Source organism: Carcharhinus amblyrhynchos, chromosome 1, assembly GCF_965287045.1.
Source record: "Carcharhinus amblyrhynchos chromosome 1, sCarAmb.v2.hapA, whole genome shotgun sequence".
In the NCBI taxonomy this organism is placed as follows: domain Eukaryota; kingdom Metazoa; phylum Chordata; class Chondrichthyes; order Carcharhiniformes; family Carcharhinidae; genus Carcharhinus; species Carcharhinus amblyrhynchos.
In genome coordinates, this window is record NC_137324.1 from 154,239,778 (window position 1) to 154,258,803 (window position 19,026).

At 42.3% G+C, this 19,026-nt stretch overlaps 1 protein-coding gene across 5 annotated transcripts in view; it reads right to left on the reverse strand.

Moving 5' to 3' along the window:
• Positions 1-19,026, reverse strand: part of gab1 (GRB2-associated binding protein 1) — a 198,203-nt gene that overhangs the window by 58,244 nt on the left and 120,933 nt on the right. For all 5 annotated transcript variants that reach the window (XM_080193956.1, XM_080193938.1, XM_080193964.1 and 2 more), the window contains exon 2: positions 14,034-14,328. In XM_080193956.1, the coding sequence (XP_080050082.1) occupies positions 14,034-14,328 (295 nt within the window). The remainder of the gene's footprint in view (positions 1-14,033; positions 14,329-19,026) is intronic.

Below are 19,026 nucleotides of genomic sequence, written 5' to 3' on the forward strand. Positions count from 1 at the left end.
GAACTAGACCTGGCAAGACCTGTGAGAAAGTTAAAGATTTTGTTAACCAGAGCGAAACGTTGAGAGGGCAGGTGGAAAATAGTGACAGAAAGTAGACACTGCAAGAAAGCTGGGAATTCTGCTATCATATTTGTCCACAATTCTGAAAGCCAAGGAGAACATCTTGGAACAGTTCAACAAATGGGCATTCTCTCCAGCAAAGGGGGAGGAGGAGAGAATGACCATCTGTGCCAACATCGAAGCAGCTCTGCTAATGTGGTACAATCCATGCTGGCCAAGCAGAGATGTGCCAATTTCCAGCTCCATCCTGCAGAGAAGGGGAGTCACCATGGTGAAGAAGCTGGGACACATGGAATTTACATGCAATGATGGATGACTGGACTGATTCAAGACAAGGCACAACATTGTCTTCTGCTCAGCGAGTGGTGAGGGCATTGCCATTATGACAACAATGACAGATGACTGGCTCTTAAATGGTCTTGTCCATGTCTTGAATGTAAATGCATAAAGAGACATATTTGACATGGGTGAAACCGGACGGTTTTACCGTCTTTTGCCAGACTGCTCTTTGGAGTTTACAGGAGCACGTGTAATGGCAGAAAGCAGAGCAAAGAATGGACCACGGCTATGGACAATGCCAACATGGATGGCATCAAAAATCTGTTGCCTCTCATGAGGAAGACCAAGAAACCACAATTCTTTTCAAAAGTCACTACCCACACAGAATAAGGCAAATAAAAAAAGGATCAGAAAAGTAGACAAAATTTTTTTTTGGTTCATTTGTTGGACATAGGCTTCACTGGGTAGCTAGCATTTATTGCCCATCCCTAGTTACCAGAGGGCAATTGAGTGTCAACCACGTTGCTGTGGATTTGGACCCACATGTAGGCCAGACCAGGTAAGGACGGCAGAATTCCTTCCCTAAAGGACATTAGTGAGCCAGACAATTGACAATGATTTCATGGTCATCAGTAGATTCATAACTCCAGATATATTTTATTGAATTCAAATTTCACCATCTGCCATAGCAGGATTCGAACCCCGGTCCCCAGAACATTAGCTGAGTTTCTGGATTAATAATCGAGCAATAGTGCAACTAGGCCATCACCACTCCCTGGGATTCAAAAGAAAAAGAACATTGCCAACATTGTAAACAACTGCCCTGAACTGCTGGCCTCAAGACCATCAAGCTGATGTTCTTGCCTCCCAACACCATGGCCAAACTCCAGCCAGTGGATGAGGATGTGCTCAGGATCTGGAAAACCCACTACTGAAGGCAGATCTCACAGGCCATTGATAAGAAGTAGGGCTAAAATCCCACTGTTCTCGAGGCCACGTTGACACTGAAAAAAATGGGGAAGGAAAGCCACATTTGCAAGCTGCTTCAACAATGCTGGGTTCAAACAGATTACAGCTGCAGAAAACAATGGCAGTGATGAGGAGCAGGGTGATGCGAATCTACATGATGGTGAGGCATTTCCCTTTTGCCTCTCGGGTGCTAAGATGGAGATTCTGTCAGAGACAACGATAAAAAGATAGATGATGCCGTATGATGCACACTGAACTGACAGACGATATCACTGTAGATACAGTGCATTCTTTAGCCAAGGTGGTGATGACCCTGAAGATTCCGATGAATGTCTGTTTGTTTACCTGGGTCATGCTGTGGAGGTGTAGAGATTTTCTAAAATTTCGCACTGCAACACGTAAATACTAATAACACATTTGACTGCACTGACTGCATGGCAACATTGAGCACATAAAAGGATTATGGAGCTTTTCTAGTGATAAACCCCTACCTTTTCCCCAGGTCAACCCCATCCCCCAAGGATGGCCAACAAAATGTAAACTATATATAAACTAATTGAGTAAAGATTTTTTCACTTTATTAGTGTAATACTATGTTTTTCATTTCAAATTTGAATCTGAAAAAACTAATACAGTAGATTCATTTGTAGGGATATTAGGTTGCACACTTGCATATCCTGGTGCTAAATTGGGCCTCATCAGATATCACAATGCTCTGTTTAACCAGAATTTAAAGGCGACTCTGCTTGGATTCAACTCATTGAGTGTTTATGGTAACTCAAAACATTAATTAACAGATGAAGGGCATGTCAAACAAAGAGGTAAATAATTGAAACAACTGGCTGCAAAAACGAGGCACCACGCGCAATCACCCAGTTTCTCCAGCTCAACCCTGCAGTGTAGGATCTCCCACTTCTCCCTTGACCATTTCAGCCCTTGAGTTGCATTCAGCAACAGCCATATTCCATTTATAAAATCGCTGAACGCTGTTTGTTAACACTGGCAAGGTGCACATCTATGTGCCGTCTCACTTGCGTCACAACAGTCCTGATGGCACAGCATCCTCAGCAACTCCGTTTTCTGACTGACCTCTTTAAATGACTGGGTGGGCTCTGGCAGCACTGAAACAGCTCATTCCTTGCACTGTATGTCCTTAACTCTCTTCCCTTCCCAGGGGCCAGGTGGTGTGGAGGAAATGCATGCAAAAGCCAGATCATTTGCGAGGGGGCACCCAATGTTAGAAGGAGGTTGTTGATGGACCTGCCCATGCCCTGTCCACTCAAGGTCCGAGCTGAGTCACTTTTCAGCTTTCTCCCTGCCCCTGCACTCATTCAAACACCTGAAAATTGGGGCCTGATGGTAAGTGGAGCTTAAGCAGTTATTAATTCTGCCTCAAGGAACCAATTAACACTCTTTCAGAAAGCATCCCAGTCCCGTCTGGTTTGAAGGGGATGTAACACAAAAGTAAACACAGGCTTCTCCTGGGGTCATCGCAGATTGATGTAGTTGTGCAAGGTGCATTTCTTTAAAATGCTCTCTTGAGCAATGACCTGACAAAATCAAGATTACTTAAAATAAATATTCAGTTGCATTTGGCTTGCTGCTAGGATATTATTCAAGAAATCAGCCTTCCTGTCCAAGCACCCCAACTTCTCCATGACATACTCTCGAATATGCATTATAGCCTCATCATACATCATGGCTCTCATCAGGTCAAGAATGATTCTGACCAAGCACTGAGAAAGTTCTGAACTAGGTGGCTTGGTAATGTCCTAAAGACCAATGTACCCTCTGTTGTTGGACACAGCCATAGTGTTGAGCTCTTGCATGGTGCATAAGCTTGGTAACATAAAGGAGACAACTTGTCTGTCACCTGTATGGGAATTTTCAGGTTGCTGAACAATTCAGCTGAGGAGAAATATTGCTTATTATCTTGGGAGACGCACTGTCAGCATCAACTAGTAAATTGGGAGCTTCCTAAAGTTGGCCCAAGGATTATTATCATTTTCATATTGTCCAGTGGGCAGATTTATAATCACTCTACTGACCACTTGGTTATAATTCTCTATGTGAATTACTATAACCCCACAAAGAGTACACACTACAAGATACTCCAGTGAGTTCTGTTCTTCCTCTATCTGTGGTGACAATTTCAGGTTAACCCTTGTCTGGTGTAGACAATCGAGTTCAATTGATAGCAAGGCTTACCTGACAGGATTAGTTTCATGACCCACATTATTGGGCATGAAGAAAGGTGGCTTCTGCCTCTACTCGGAAGGCTTCATATTGGTAAGAATTCACCTCACATGCTAGTATGAAAACGGAGAATCAGATTGTGCCCAACAATAAATGAATCTGCTCAGATCATTTTAAACTAACACTACTATGTTGCTCTTGTGTGTACTGTATTTGAAATACCAAAAGCCTGACTAATTGATTGTGTCTGAATTATATACCAACAGAGGAATCATAATGCCAAACAATATTATGAACACCAAACAGTCATTGTGTTTGCTGATTCATGCCTTGTGTGGGTAAGTCCCTGGCGTTATAAAATCCACCTACGCACACATCACTTGTTCTCAGAGAGAAAAAAAAGGATTTGTTCCTTCATCTGCACTGGCAAATCTATCGAGGACAAATTTAAAGTAGACAGAATTAAAGATGATTCAATTTACACTGAAATATATCATACAAATAATACAGTCTCTGCTGTAGTCATACATCAGTTATAATAGAATAATATAATTTCACACACAAATCAAACTGGACACATGACTACAGCTAGAAATGCTCTAAACATTCACGTACTGTCTGAATCGCTCTGTTTTCTAATCCTCCCCCATATCCTATTTTTAAAAACTGGTGTTGTGGGGGCCAGTTTACTATTCCAGATCACTTTTATCAAGAGGTTAAACTTTACTCAAGGTTAAACCAGCAAGTGCAATTAATGTTTTGTAGCCAAGGTCTTAAAACAAAAATTCCAAATGGGAACCCTGGTATTGTTTGTTTTGATTTGTTTAAGGTTTATGCAAATACAAAGGTTAACCTACAAATGTCACTTTTGTTTTGTATACAGAGTAATCTAGCATAGTTTGTTGAAATACAACACTATGCATTTAGTGAATGTTTTAGTTTAAATAATTTCCCTAGCAATGCAGGGATGCTACATTCTACACGAACACGCATGTTACATTTTATTATTAGTAAAGAGCAGGGAACTGATAGTCATGTGAACATGTAGCTCTGTGCAACGTGAATGCCATATTCACGTTGCACTGCAGTCAGGTTCCAAGAATCTAATGTACGAGTCTAATGCGATGGCCCATGTGCTTTTGGGGAAAAGAAACATTAATTTTGAGGTGATGGTTCTGACAAAAGATAGGTTTCTCCAAAAAAAAATTATTGTAAAAAGCAGCTGACATGCAGTAATTGATCATGTGACCCAAGTTGCCTGGGAGGGGAACAATGATTGGGGCTGGGGGGAAGGAACGAGGTCAACCAGGATAAGTATGAGGGGGACCCTGGGTGTTGTTCTGTGTCAAGTAGTTTGGGTTTATTTCCAGATCAAGGTGGCTAGGGAGGCCATGTCTTTCAAGCAGGATTCAACTGAAAGGGTGTGCTGGCTAAAATTATTTTTTTTAAGCTTCAGAATGGATTGACTCTACTAACACCAAGTAGAATATCTTGACAAGCCAAGCTAGGAAGAGAGAGCTCTTAGATACAAGACTCCAGAGGTAGAGTATAAAAAGCAAGAGTCCTGACCAGAGGTGGTCATGCTTAAGATGTTAGTTATACTTGTTTTAAACTGGGAGACCATAGCAGAAGATGGTTGGAGGAAGTTGGAATGGATAGCCTTGCTTAGAAGCAAGGCAGAAATGCAGACAACTTTTTCTTGAAACATTCAGCACACAACTCCAGTCAAAGTTATGTAATCATAGTAACTTCGTTGCAGTGTTAATGCAAGCCTACTTGTGAAAAAAATAGAACTACCAATATGAATTTCGGGAACTAAGTGCGCATGTTGACAATTTCATAAGTTGAAAAACACAGCCATAAAATGTGAATTTAAAGACACAGATGAAAGGATGGTTGGTTAACTCACATGGGTCACTGCAAGCCTGAGGTACAAAAACTTATTGGAAAGGGCAAGCTCACAATTCAGCAGACTGCAGACACTGCCAGAGTCCACGAAACCTCAAGCCGAGATGGAGGCACCAACTGCCAAAACAGCCAGCTTTTAATTACGAGTGATACAGTGCAACAGCAACAAGAGAATGCACACCAAACAGACAGAAAGATATACAGAAGTTGTGGAAGACTGAGTCCACAAACAGAAGGAAATGTCCTGCAAATGGATCAAACTGCAGGGCTTGTAGAAAACCCAAATCATTGGGAAAAGATGTGCCAAACAAAAAGAAGATGGTGAATGAGTTATTAGAGTTACAGCAACTGGGAGAACAATAAGCAAAAGAATTCAAAGCTTCCATATCCTGGAAGGTGATGAGGAGTTTGGAGGGCACAATAGGCATGGGAACCAAAGAACGGCATGAAATGGTTGGATACAACAGTTCATCGAGAAAAGAAGTTCATGCAACCATTCAGATCAGCAAGGGGGTTAGAAATAAGCCAACAACTATAAATTTGAGGCTAAAGCTTGAGACTTGAACATAGAGCAACATGGTGCAACTCAGACTTCAGACCTTAAAGAAAATGGGTACCTAAGGAAAGGTGCTTTGAAACCAAGCAACGTTTAAACAGCATATGGGGGATTATTCTAGAGCCATGATTTTTTAAAAAAGTTTATTTTATTAGTGCCACTAGGCTTACATTAACACTGCGTGAAGTTACTGTGAAAATCTCGAGTCACCACACTCTGGCACCTGTTCAGATACACTGAGGGAGAATTTAGCACAGCCAATGTACCTAACCAGTACATCTTTCAGATTGTGGGAAGCCAGAGCACTTGGAGGAAACCCACGCAGACATTGGGAGAACATGCAAACTCTGCACAGACAATGACCCAAGCCAGGAATCGTACCCAAGTTCCTGGTGCTGTGAAGCAGCAGTGCTAACCTCTCTGTTACTCTGCTGTTCATGATCAATGGGACAACATGGAGGACAAAATGAATGCTGATAGTGGTTTAACCAATCAATCCAATCAGATAGTTATTTGTCTGACGTCAGGTGTACACGTTCAGTCCATTGTTACAATACTGCATCTGTTTGATCTGTGAAAACATTCATCAGGATCATAGAATCTTATAGTGCAGTAGGTGGTCAATCGGCCCACTGAGTCTGCACTGACTCGTACCCAGGCTTACCTATAACCACACATATTTACCCCACCAATCCACCTAACCTGTGTGTCTTGGAACATCAAGGAGCAATTTTATCATGGCCAATCCACCTAATCTGCATATCATTGAATGTGGGAAGAAACTGGCTCAACCAGAGGAATCCCATGCAGACACAGGGAGAAGGTGCAAACTCTGCATAGCTAAATATTTATCAATCTTATTCACCCCTGGCTCTGCAGAAGGCTTTGATTGAAGCCCCACACTTGAAGTATTGCATCCAGTTCTGAGCACTACACTTCAGGAAGGTTGTGATTAGAAAAGGTGCAGTAAAGATTCACAGCATAGGTTCAAGAAGCTGGACCTGTTCCCATTAGACAAGAGAAGGTTGAGAGGAGATTTGATAGCGATATACAAAATCATGGCAGGGATGGACAGAATAGATGGGGAGAAACTATTCCCAGAAAACCAGATGACATCAACTTAGCTTGACTGGGAAAAAGAGAAATGGTAACAGGAGGAGAAACTTTATTAAACAACGCGTGATTAAGATCTGGAATGCACTGCCTGAGAGTTAGTGGAGGCAGATCTAATTGTGATTTTTAAAAGAGAATTGGATCACAAATCGAAGCAGCATTGCAGTGAAAAGAAAGGGAAATGGCACTAAGTGACTTGCTCTTCCAGAAAGCCAGTGCAGACACAACAGGCCAAATGGCCTCCTTCTTTGTAGTAACCATTCTATTTAATCCTTGCTGACAATGAAGTGCAATACTCAGCCAGAACTGTATGGCTGAAGATGTCAGCTTTGAGAAAAGGTGTTAAACAGAGGTCTCTGCTGCTTACTCTGGTGGTATAAAGATCCATTGCAATAATTGCAAAGGAAAAAACCATTTTTCCCATGTCCTTAATCAAAACCACTAGAAACAGATTAACCGATCCTTTATCTTACCCAATGTTTGTGAATCCTGCTGTATGTAAATACACTTTCATATTGCTCACTTAAATGACATAAGTCCACTTACTCGAGTAATCAATTGGTTGTGCAGCACACTGGGCTGCATAAAGCATCCTGAGGGCCAGAAACGTCCATAAATGTCTGGTAAACAGTTTACTCAACTCGGGGAAAGCACACTTGATAATCAAAGGGTTCAAGTTAGCTGCTAATGCTGTAACCATGTTTTTTGGGTCGTGTAGTTGCACTGTGCTTGCAATGACCTCATTCCTAAGACTAATTGTGGTAGTGTGCCTGACCCAGATCAGATCAACAGCTATTTCCTGGTTCTTCCTACACATATGTTCTCACCGCATGACTACTGTTAAAATTATTTCCAATTATTCTGCTCTAGTACCATAGCAGTGGGCCCATGTAACCCAGCTGTCAAGACAGATGCACAGTAATAAAGTGGTACTGTAAGGTTTCAACTGCAATCTCTGCTGTGTATTGAATCAAAAGTTCATTCTTAAAGAATGGCTGAAAGTATGTTAACTGATCGTACTAACTGCACACATTTCATCAAACTGTTAAAATTGGAGACAGATGTATCAAATATGAGCAGTTTTGCCAATGCAAATGATAACTTGTGATCTAATCTGTTTGTGTGCCAGAACAAAAACAGGAAGACAAGGACACCCGGCCCATCTGGGCACCCATTTAACTTGTTTCTCTTAAATCAGGAGCGTCGTGTGCAAGACACTAGATCATTTTTTGCTTTGCAGGAAAGACAATAAGCTTTGATGTCTGACAATAGCTGGATATCAACAACAAAGTTCAACAGACAGAATGCCCTGTGCCAAAATTTATCATTTAAGCTTGCTTCATTACATCAGCTCACTTTACAGAAAGCCACAAACTTCGTCAACAGGCAATGGCAGCAAGAATAATGGCAACACTGACCCCTTTCTGAAAAATTAGATTCAGCACAAATATGACCTTGTTTGTCAGTATCGCGCCCACTGCAAGAAATGGTTAGTGCCGTTCATAAAAGACAACAATATTCTGTAATAGACAGATATTCAGGATATATGGAATGGATTCTAAATGCTTACCAAACACCCATCTGCCTCTGTTCTAAATATTTTGACAGGCTAATGCACCTGTGCAAGCAAGCTTGGGAAAGTAATGAATTGTGGTGGGACGGCAGGCACAAAGGTAATTGTATAAAGTAATTTGGTGCATATTTTTTTTAAAAAGGATATCTTTAAATAATTCTCAAATTTCTGAGATGACAACTTTCCAAGACCTGCTGCATGGTTCTCAAAGTTCTAACGAAAAAATTTTACTAAGATCACCTAAGAGAAGTGGCCATTTGAGTGACGTGCTGAAAGGTCAACACTATCTTGTTGAACTGTCAAGGTGTCATGTTCAGCAGAAGGGAAATAAGGCCAGAAAATTGGAAAGTTGAGCCAATGTAGGAAAGTGCACTCTCCTTTTAGCATGTGTTTCTATTTGTTCTCGATATGTTTTTAACGATTTGAGTGTGAAGTTGAACTGAGAAAAAAACTGTGATCAAGAACAGTTTTCCCACCAATTCAACACTTTTGGGAGAACCTTACCTATTTAATGAATGCAGAATTATTACAACCTAGAGATAGATACACTCCAATGTAGTTAATTTATCAAATAAAAATGGAACATCTTTGCATAAAGCAAAGAGGTTTTTACACAAGAGTGCTGCTAATGGCAGACGGGCTGCTATCCCTCTGCTGGCTATTCTACACACAAGAAACTATCTGCATGAAATCAGTGTCTATGATGGGTGCCAGTTTCAGCAAAGTAAATACAATGAATCTGACTTGTACTTTTACTTTCAAGGGCAACAATTGTAAAGGGTTTAAAGTTTATTTATTAGTGTCACAAGTGGGCTTACACTCACACTGCAATGAAATTATTGTGAAAATCCCCTAGTTGCCACACTCCACCCCCGTTTGGGTACACCGAGGAGAATTCAGCATGGCCAATTCACCTAACTGGCATGTCTTTCGTGGGAGGAATGGGTATACAGCGATCAGCCCGGAGACTGAACACCTAATCAATATCCAATGACTTCTGCGGAAATAATGCTTGTGTTGGGTGAAAAGCAACGAAACCAGTGTGATGGCCTGTCAGAAAATATATCTATGTTCAAGCATTCAGTCACACAGGCATACAACAACAAGTGGGAGAACTTGGCCACTGCTTAAATACCATTACACTTTTCATTTTTTCACTTAACCGCTGAAGCAGAGAGGCGAGCCCCGATGGGCTCTTGGCTTCTGGTCGGAAGTATCCTGGAGGCTGGTCATGACCCACTCTGGGGACAACGGCAAGTGGGGAGTTTGACTGGGGTGGTACACCTGTCACACCATAACACAGGTGTCCTAAGGTGACCTCAGGGAGGACAGAAACCTCCTGTGGAGCAGAAGAGCAAAAGCTTGCTTGATCTTTATCTTCAGCACAAATACAGACTGTGGCAGAAACTGAAGTTTTACAATCCTTGTAACCTTTTGGGTTTTAAGCAGGAGGTGTCAAAAAAGTTATCACAAGGATAACTGGCTTGTGGCATTCATAGCGATGCCGCTTTTTCATCTTTCGACCTTGACACTTCCTTTCATTGTGAAGCAGAATTCACCAAATGTTAGATTCACCAAAGGTTCACCCACTAATACAGAACACGAGCACGGTTTAGACTGTTGTGAGACAGGTTAGTTTTATCCTACTGATGATGTGTCACTGTAATAGTAATCTTGCTCAGTACAAGATGAACTGCGGGTTTAGATATCTGGTGTATGTGCTTGGCGGAGGAATCAATAGTGCAATGCTACCTTCTGTGGGATTATGACTGAACACCTCTAGGTCAGAATCCTGCCTCAAAGTAACAATACTCTAGCACTGCAGATCACCGGTTGGCCTGGGATAGCTGATTACAGTCGGTGCCTAGTGCCACTTGATTCAGGGCTGGGGTGTGGCTGGATTGGTGCCATCTCTCCTGTTAGCGCACAACATGTTCATAGGTAACCCGGTGCTATGGTATTCATAAATGACCCTGATTCTGGCTCAGGGATTCGAACATAGCAGAGCAGCTATCTTGTTGTGATCTATTGAAAGTCATCCCAAGTAAACAGGATGTTCTTAAGTTCTTTACAACCAATGAAGTAATCTTGGAGTGTAGACACTGTTGTAATGTAGGAAATACCGCAGCCAACTTGGGCACAGCAGGCTCCTACAACATGTAAAATGATAACCACCAGATTATCTTTTACTATGATGTAAATTGAGGGATAAATATTGGCCAGAACATCAGGGACAAATCCCTTGCCCTTTTTTGAAGAAGTGCCATAGGATCTTTTGAGACACAGACAGGGCCTTGGTTTAATATCTTATCGGAAAGACGGGTAACAATTATAAAGTACCTTATACACAGATATTTGCTGTGAAAAGAATGCACAAGTAGCATCCGTGCATGGAAACAAAACTTCCACTTCAATGCATCCTAGGCTCAAAATGTGGCCTGGCCCCTGCAGACTGTCCAGAGGGGGTCCAGGCTCCAGAGAGAGAGAGAGAGAGAGGGAGAGAGACAGAAACAAAGTGGGAAAGAAGAGACAGAAAGATACAGTGGGGGCGGGGGGAGAGAGAGAGAGAGAGAGAGAGTTGCAAAAGAGAGAAAGACAGAATGGGAAAAAGAGTGGGAAAGGAGAGAGAGAAGGGGGGGAACAGAGTTGGACAGAGAGATATGAAGATGGAGGGAGAGACACACCCAGACATCGTGAGAGAGAGAGACAGAGTAAGAGAGAGAAAGATGAGAGAGAAAGGGAAAGATGTGAGTGAAAGAGGGAAAGACAAGCGAGAAGAACAGTGTTTGAGGGGAGGGAGAGAGAGAGAGAGAGAGAGAGAGATACACACAAACATAGCTAGGGAGAGGGAGAGGGGGGTGGGGGGTGAGAGAGGCTGGGGGCGGGGGGAGAGAAAGAGAGAGAGTTGTAAAGGAGAAAGATAGAGTGGGAAAAGAGACAGAGAGAAAGAGAGGGAAAGAGGAGACAAAAAGAGGGAAAAAGGGGAAAGAGAGTTTTAACGTTTCTTTAAATTAATATGTCACAAGTAAGGCTTACATTAACACTGCAATGAAGTTACTGTGAAATTCTCCTAGTTGCCACATTCCAGTACCTGTTCAGGTCAATACACCTAACCAGTACATCTTTCAGATTGTGGGAGGAAATTGGAGCACCCGGAGGAAACCCATGCAGACACCAGGAAAATGTGCAAACTCCACATAGACAGTGACCCAAGCTGGGAATTGAACCCAGGTCCCTGGCACTGTGAGGCAGCAGTGCTAACCACTGTGCCACCCTTGAGACAGAGAAAGAAGGCAGAGTGGGAAAGGAAAAAAGAGAGAGATAGAGAGAAATAAGGAAAGGAGAAGGGTAAATGCAGACAGAGACAGTGTCTGGATGACCCTTCACCAACTCCAACTCCATTTCTGCCAATTCCAGCATGACGTCTGATGAAGGGTTATCCAGACTCGAAACTTTGGCTTTGTTCTCTCTCCTCAGGTGCGATCAGATCTGCTGAGATTTTCCAGCATTTTCTGTTACATAAGAACATAAGAAATAGGAGCAGGAGTAGGCCATCTAGCCCTTCGAGCCTGCCCCGCCATTCAATAAGATCATGGCGGATCTGTCGTGGCTCAGTTCCACATTCCCGCCCTCTCCCCATAACCCTTAATCCCCTCGCTTACCAAAAACCCATCAACCCGCGTCTTAAAAATATTTAGCGAGGCAGCCTCCACCACTTCAACGGGCAGAGAATTCCAGAGATTCACCACCCTTTGAGTGAAGAAGTTCCTCCTCAACTCCGTTCTAAACCGCCCCCCCTTTATCCTGAGGCTGTGCCCTCTAGTCCTACTGTCCTTTCTGAGCGGGAAGAGCCTCTCCACCTCTATCCTGTCCATCCCATTCATCATCTTATACGTCTCAATGAGATCTCCCCCCATTCTTCTAAACTCTAACGAGTACAAGCCTAGTTTATTCAGCCTCTCCTCATAGTTCAACCCCCTCAACTCCAGAATCAGCCTAGTAAACCTCCTCTGCACTCCCTCCAAGGCCAAAATATCCTTGCGTAAGTACGGCGACCAAAACTGCACACAAAGCTGCGGCCTCACCAATGCCCTATACAGCTGCAGCAAGACCTCCCTACTTTTATATTCAATCCTCCTTGCTATGAAGGCCAGCATCCCATTGGCCTTCCTGACCACCTGCTGCACCTGCAGGCTGGGTTTTTGCAACTCATGCACAAGGACCCCGAGGTCCCTCTGCACCGTCGCATGCTGCAGTTTTTCGCTGCGTAAGTAATAGTCCTTCCTACCATTATTCCTACCAAAGTGGACAACCTCACATTTGCCAACATTAAATTCCATTTGCCAGTTCCTGGCCCATTCGCCCAGCCTATCTAGATCCTTCTGCAGACTCTCCACACCCTCCGCACAATTTGCCATTCCACCAATCTTGGTGTCATCAGCAAATTTCGACACCATACACTCGGTTCCCTCCTCCAGATCTTGTTTCAGTTTCCAGGATCCGCAAATTTTGCTTTTATCTTAATGGAATGGAACAGCATCTAGACTGTGGAAATTGTAGTGTGAGACAAAAGACAACAACTTGGTTGGTTTAGCATCTCATTTGACAGATGTCACCTCCAAGACTGGAGCATCTCTTCAGTACTGCAATGAAGTGTCAGCCGACATTATACGCTGAAATCTCTAAAGTGAGACTTGATTACATGACATTCTGACTCAAGCAGCAGGAGTGCAATGATTCAACCAAAACTATACAGGACATAAGGGGATGCTTATTGGCGTATCTACTGAACTGCTATTGGATAAGAATAATGCATCGTGCAGCCCGACCATTGTGTCCTTCCATACAAATCCTGTTCTGGACCGAGGAATGAACCATTGTCAAAGGGATCCGCCAGGGGGACTGGTGAGGGGGAAGACCAGTGAGCCAGGCCCCCTTCTGATGGCCCCAGCTTAGGTAACTCCCCTTACGGTGAGCATGCCGCAGTGTTATGCTAAATTTTAAAATATTATTACAGATTTTCCACCTTCAAAAAATTTAAAGCCCTTGGATGCTCTTAGCATTACTGGATACCAGTAATGCCCAGCTTACCATGTGAACAAGTGCGTCGTTTGATACATTTTCCTCAGTTGCATCATGTTTCAATGCGCCCACAAATTTACATGCTGGCTTAATGTGTGCTCTTGCTCTCCATGTAGGTCATCACTTCCTCAGCTTAATTAGATCCCAACTCTGTCTATCCAGATATTGCTTCTATTATCTATTTTTAGGATCCAATCTCTTCATTCTAATCGTGGACTAAAATGGTGTAAAAACAATGCCAATTATATGCCATCAAGGGCAACACTTAGTGGAAATAAGCAAAGGCAAGGCACTTACCCTCATCAGTAGGATTGAACCCACAGATATCACAGATGCATCGAACCCACTTATTCATTTCTTCTTCAGTGTCTGCTACCAGGTAGAAGACACGGTCAATTGTTCGGATATCAAAAATGTAACTGTTCTCAAGATCCTTCTTATTAAAAGTCAGCCCAGCATCCACTTGCTCACAAAGATTCAAGTCAATGACACGGATAGGTTTCTTTGCATGATCATTTTTGTAGTATTCCAACACATCCGGATCTCCAGTCAGACGGCCACTTCGAAGTACAAACCAGCGCTTCTTCCATGCCTGAAAATAAACCAAGAACATTCCATTGAAGTGTCAGCACCATTAAAACTTTCTAACGTTTTTACTGCCATTTTGTGCTTTAATAAAACCGGCTGTTCAGTGATAAAGACAGTAGAAAGAGGAGACAAATTCATGGATGCTACGTCAGCAAATTTACTTTGGTCATCTATTTTTCTTGTATGTAGAAATATTTACAATTGCTTTGTGATTTTTATTATGGCTGCAAGTGAAGAGGGCAATGCTGTGCTAACTCAGCCTGTCCTGGGAACGTTGATGGAACAGTGTAGGGAGCGCTTTACTCTGTATCTAATCCCATGCTGTACTTGTCTGGAAGTCTTTTGATGGGGACAGTGTAGAGAAAGATTTACTTGATACTCCTTGAAATAGTAAGTGCATGGAGAACTGTTAGAAAGAGTATCAACATTTTACAAAGCATACAGTAAGTCCTCACTTCAAGTTGTGATTGCGTGCCTGAAAATGACAACTTTAAGTGAAACAACTTTAAGTGAATAGTGATTTTCACGCAATGAGTTGTTAAGATTTGAAATGCACTGCCTGAGTGTGATGGAGGCAGGTTTAATTGAGGCATTCAACAGGATGAAGAGGAGGAAAACAATGTGGGTTTACAAGGAGAAGGTAGGATAACTGCACCAGGTGAAAACCTCTCATTCGGACAGCCAGTACTGATAGCTGTATCACCTCCTTGCGTGCTGTAACAATTCTGTAATCACTGCCTATCGAAACATACTCCATCATGCTACAAGATGCAAGGGTGGAAACTTAGCTTGAGAGATACATTCATTGTGAATACTGTGATTCCCCACTACAGCTTCAATCAGCATGCACACGCAGGCTTCTGCAGGAGATGTTGTCTGGAAATCAGGATTAGGAATAATGCCAATTCCCACCCCCTAAAAACACTGATACCTATCATTTCAACCTCTACTTTCATCACTCTAGTTCAGTGAAGGCGATTGTAGGTTAAGGAGACAGAGAAACAGAGAGCAAAAGGAATAGCACTTTTCACAACCTTAGACAACATCGAGGAGCTTTATCGCCAATGAATTACTTTATGCAGGTATCATCGCTGTTGTGGCTTTGTAAAACACAGCAGCTAATCTATGCACAGCAAGATTCAACTAACACCTGTTTTGGTGCTGGTTGAGGGGTCAATGTTGGCAAAATATCACTGGACATATTCCTTGCCCTGAATAATGCCACAAGATGTTTCTATTCCCCAGGCAGGTAACTAAGTTCTGCATTGAAATGATTTTTTTTGAAAGACAATGTCTCTAGCTGTACACACTGTGCTGCACTGAGGAGTTTTTGCATTCTCGGGTCATGAAATTTGCCTTGAACTCTCAACCTTCTGACTTGGGGCCTCCCTGGTCTATATAGTCCTTCAGCGCACCCAGCGAGCAGTGACAATAGGTAATAGTTTCCAAATATTTTAAAGAAAAGATACACTACTGAATCCTTTGAAAAGATATCATTTATAAGTAACAAAATGGTTTATTATTCAGTGACCTTGGCCCATTTCATTTGATGAGTTGCAGCAAACACTGTTACAACACCAATAAGCTGTAAAGTTACTTATTAGGAGCCGAGCTCTCTCATCAACATTATGAACTCTAAATGTTCTCTCTTGCAAACATTCCAGATAGTTTCAAACAAATACTGCCACAAACGGAGCACTTAACATTTCTAAATTTTAGTCATCAGAAAGAATAAATGGTGACCCCCTAGGAAATCATTTGTTCTCATAATTTTCTAACCACAATAATTCTTTTCATCTCTATTAGGAAGAGATTTTCTTCAGGAAAACCAAGGCTAGAATTTTATGTTCCCTACCCCAGGATTCATGTGACCCGCACATGAATTTGTGGTGGGATGGACAGGGCCTCAGACGAGAATCTCACCAATGCCCTAATTAAGGCCCATTAGGGCCTTTACCCACCCAGCCCAATTTTTAAGGTTGGCAGGTGCCCAATGAATCAAGATGGTGAACAGAAAAAGTTCTCACCCTTGATCTCGGGCAGGAAAGGGGCTCCTTCAGCAGAAGGCCTCTTCAGACTAATGTTAAGTTATTCCTTTTGTTGTAAGAATAAAACAGAATTTTTCTTTTAATCGAGTGAGAAACTTATAGGTTTTGACGTTCAAAGAGACTCGAGTGTGCTGGTACAAGGAATTTAGAGTTAGCATGCAGATGAAGCAATCTATTGGGAAGGTAAAGGATATGTTACTTTTTATTGCCAATTCTGGCCCCTAAATTTAAGGAAGAGTAAACTTGCATTGGAGGTGGTACTGTGATTGCAACTGGATCCGAGCTTCCTAACTCACAGACCGCAATCAATGAGGATAGACAACATCTCCTCCATGATCATCCTCAACACTGATGCCCCACAAGACTGTGTTCTCAGCCCCCTACTGTACTCTTTATACACCTACGACCGTGTGGCCAAATTTCCCTCCAATTCGGTTTTCAAGTTTACTGACAACACCACGTAGTGGATCGAATCTCAAACAATGATGACACAGAGTACAGGAATGAGATGGAGAACATGGTGAAGTGGTGCGGCAACTGCGGCAAACTGAGCCTATATTCTTTAGAGTTTATAAGAATGAGGGGTGTATTCATTCAAACATACAGGACAGGATTTTCCATCCCCTCCTGCCAGCAAGATCTCCCGGTTTCATCGAAGGTGATGAAACTTTTGGCAAGCTTGCCACATCAGCTGTGCCGGAACCAGGAAGTCCAGGCCACAGATGCAGAATCTAGTTTAGGTGGGGCAATTCCAAGGTAAGGTGTAGGCCATTTAGGATTGAGATGAGGAGGAATTTCTTCATTCAAAGTTGGTGAATCTTTGGAATCCAGAGAGCTGTAAAGGCTTAGTCATTGAGTATGTTCAGACCAACAGACTTCCAGACATTAAAGGCATCACAGGATATGAGGATATTGCAAGAAAATGGTGTTGAGGCTGATCAGCCATGACCTGGTTGAATAATGGAGCAGGTTCGAGGGCTAAATGGCCTACTCCTGTTCCTACGTTCCATTTACCATTTTCTGGTCAAAGCTGCAATTTGTCACATTTGGATTCTCAATTAGTTGCATGAGATAGGTAGCTAACATACTGGTGACACTGTACCAACAAATTTAGCTTCCCAATAAAATATCAGAATTTTATAGAGTCTTTCACCGGATCTTTAATACTCATCAGTTCCTGAATCTAACAGTTGTGGTTCTCATAAATAAGGATATCACACACACATGCAATGAATAGTAGTTCAATCACTGTATTAAGGGAAGCAGCTGGGTTATTCCTGCTGGAGACTGAAGTTAAAATGAGCAGTAAACAGGAATTGCTCCTCATGCCTTCCTAGTACAGCACTTCCACAGCTCAACATGATCCAGTCCACTGTCCAAGCAACCCATGCTAACACCAAATAATCAATCCTCACTTCTCCCTCACAGACAAATAACTGCAGGAGGCCGGATCAGAAGTCCTTGCAACGTTCCACATGTTGGAGAAATATGTCTGCACCATGTTTTCTCCCAATTCCCTACAGCTCACTGATTGTCATAGATCCAACTGGCTAATTATGTTTGCTTACAATGCTACGGCAACAAAGCTCTATTTGGTGCAAGACAAGAATAATTTTTCAGGCAATTTTAAAATGAGACATTCCAACAGTGAATTCTAAAAGTACCATCTCAACCGAATTGCATTTATCAAGCTGTCTCTGTACATTCCAATCAGGCTACAAAATTATAATTTAAAGAAAATAATACCTTTTTTGCTAAATGTAACAAAAAATCTACCACAACAATAATTCAGACAGTTCATTTTTATGGTTCTCAACTTCAAATGCATTCGTCAGGAATTTGCCTTTTGATTTCCATGAGCACCATTAATACACATCTTTTCTGTAGAATGCGGGAAAAAATGAATGAATATTCATCAGATTATCATTGTCATTGTTGTAGTTGGTGTCTCCCTTTGTACAGGTAATGAAAGAATACCAGAGTGGGGGATCTCAGGATGGTGCACACCCTCCTTCACAGGATAACAATGGCAGTGCTGTACAATATATGGGATCCTCTAAGGGGCAAATACAACCAATCCCAAGACCTCCTGGGAATTAAAGTATATTCCAGAAGAAAGGGGAGCATCAGAACACCACCATCGATAGAAGACATGGTGTGGCAAGAGCCAGTAGACCAACGATATACCATGCCAAACTCATAATACAGCAGATCTCACTCCTCTCCAGTTGTATCTGAGGCATTGTGCAAGTCCCACCATTCTTGGAAAAGGTCAAGTCATTTTCCACAAAAAAAACACCACTAAGGAGAAGAAGAATCGTCAAAGACATCCAGCAACAGGATATCTTGGGGAGAGATGCAACCCTCCTCCTCCTGAAAAGTCAAGGGAATTTCTGGAATTCAATATAATTCAATATAAGGTAGATGCAGGGAGAATGCTCCTGATGGTGGGGGAGTCCAGGACCAGTGGTCACAGTTTCAAGATTCAGGCTCGACCATTTAGGACAGAGATGAGGAGACATTTCTTCACCCAAAGAGTGCTGAGCCTGTCGAATTCATTACCACAGGAAGTATTTAATGCCAAAATATCTAATGTACTCGAGAGACAGCTAGATATAGCACTTGGGGCAAATGGGATCAAAGGTTATAGGGAG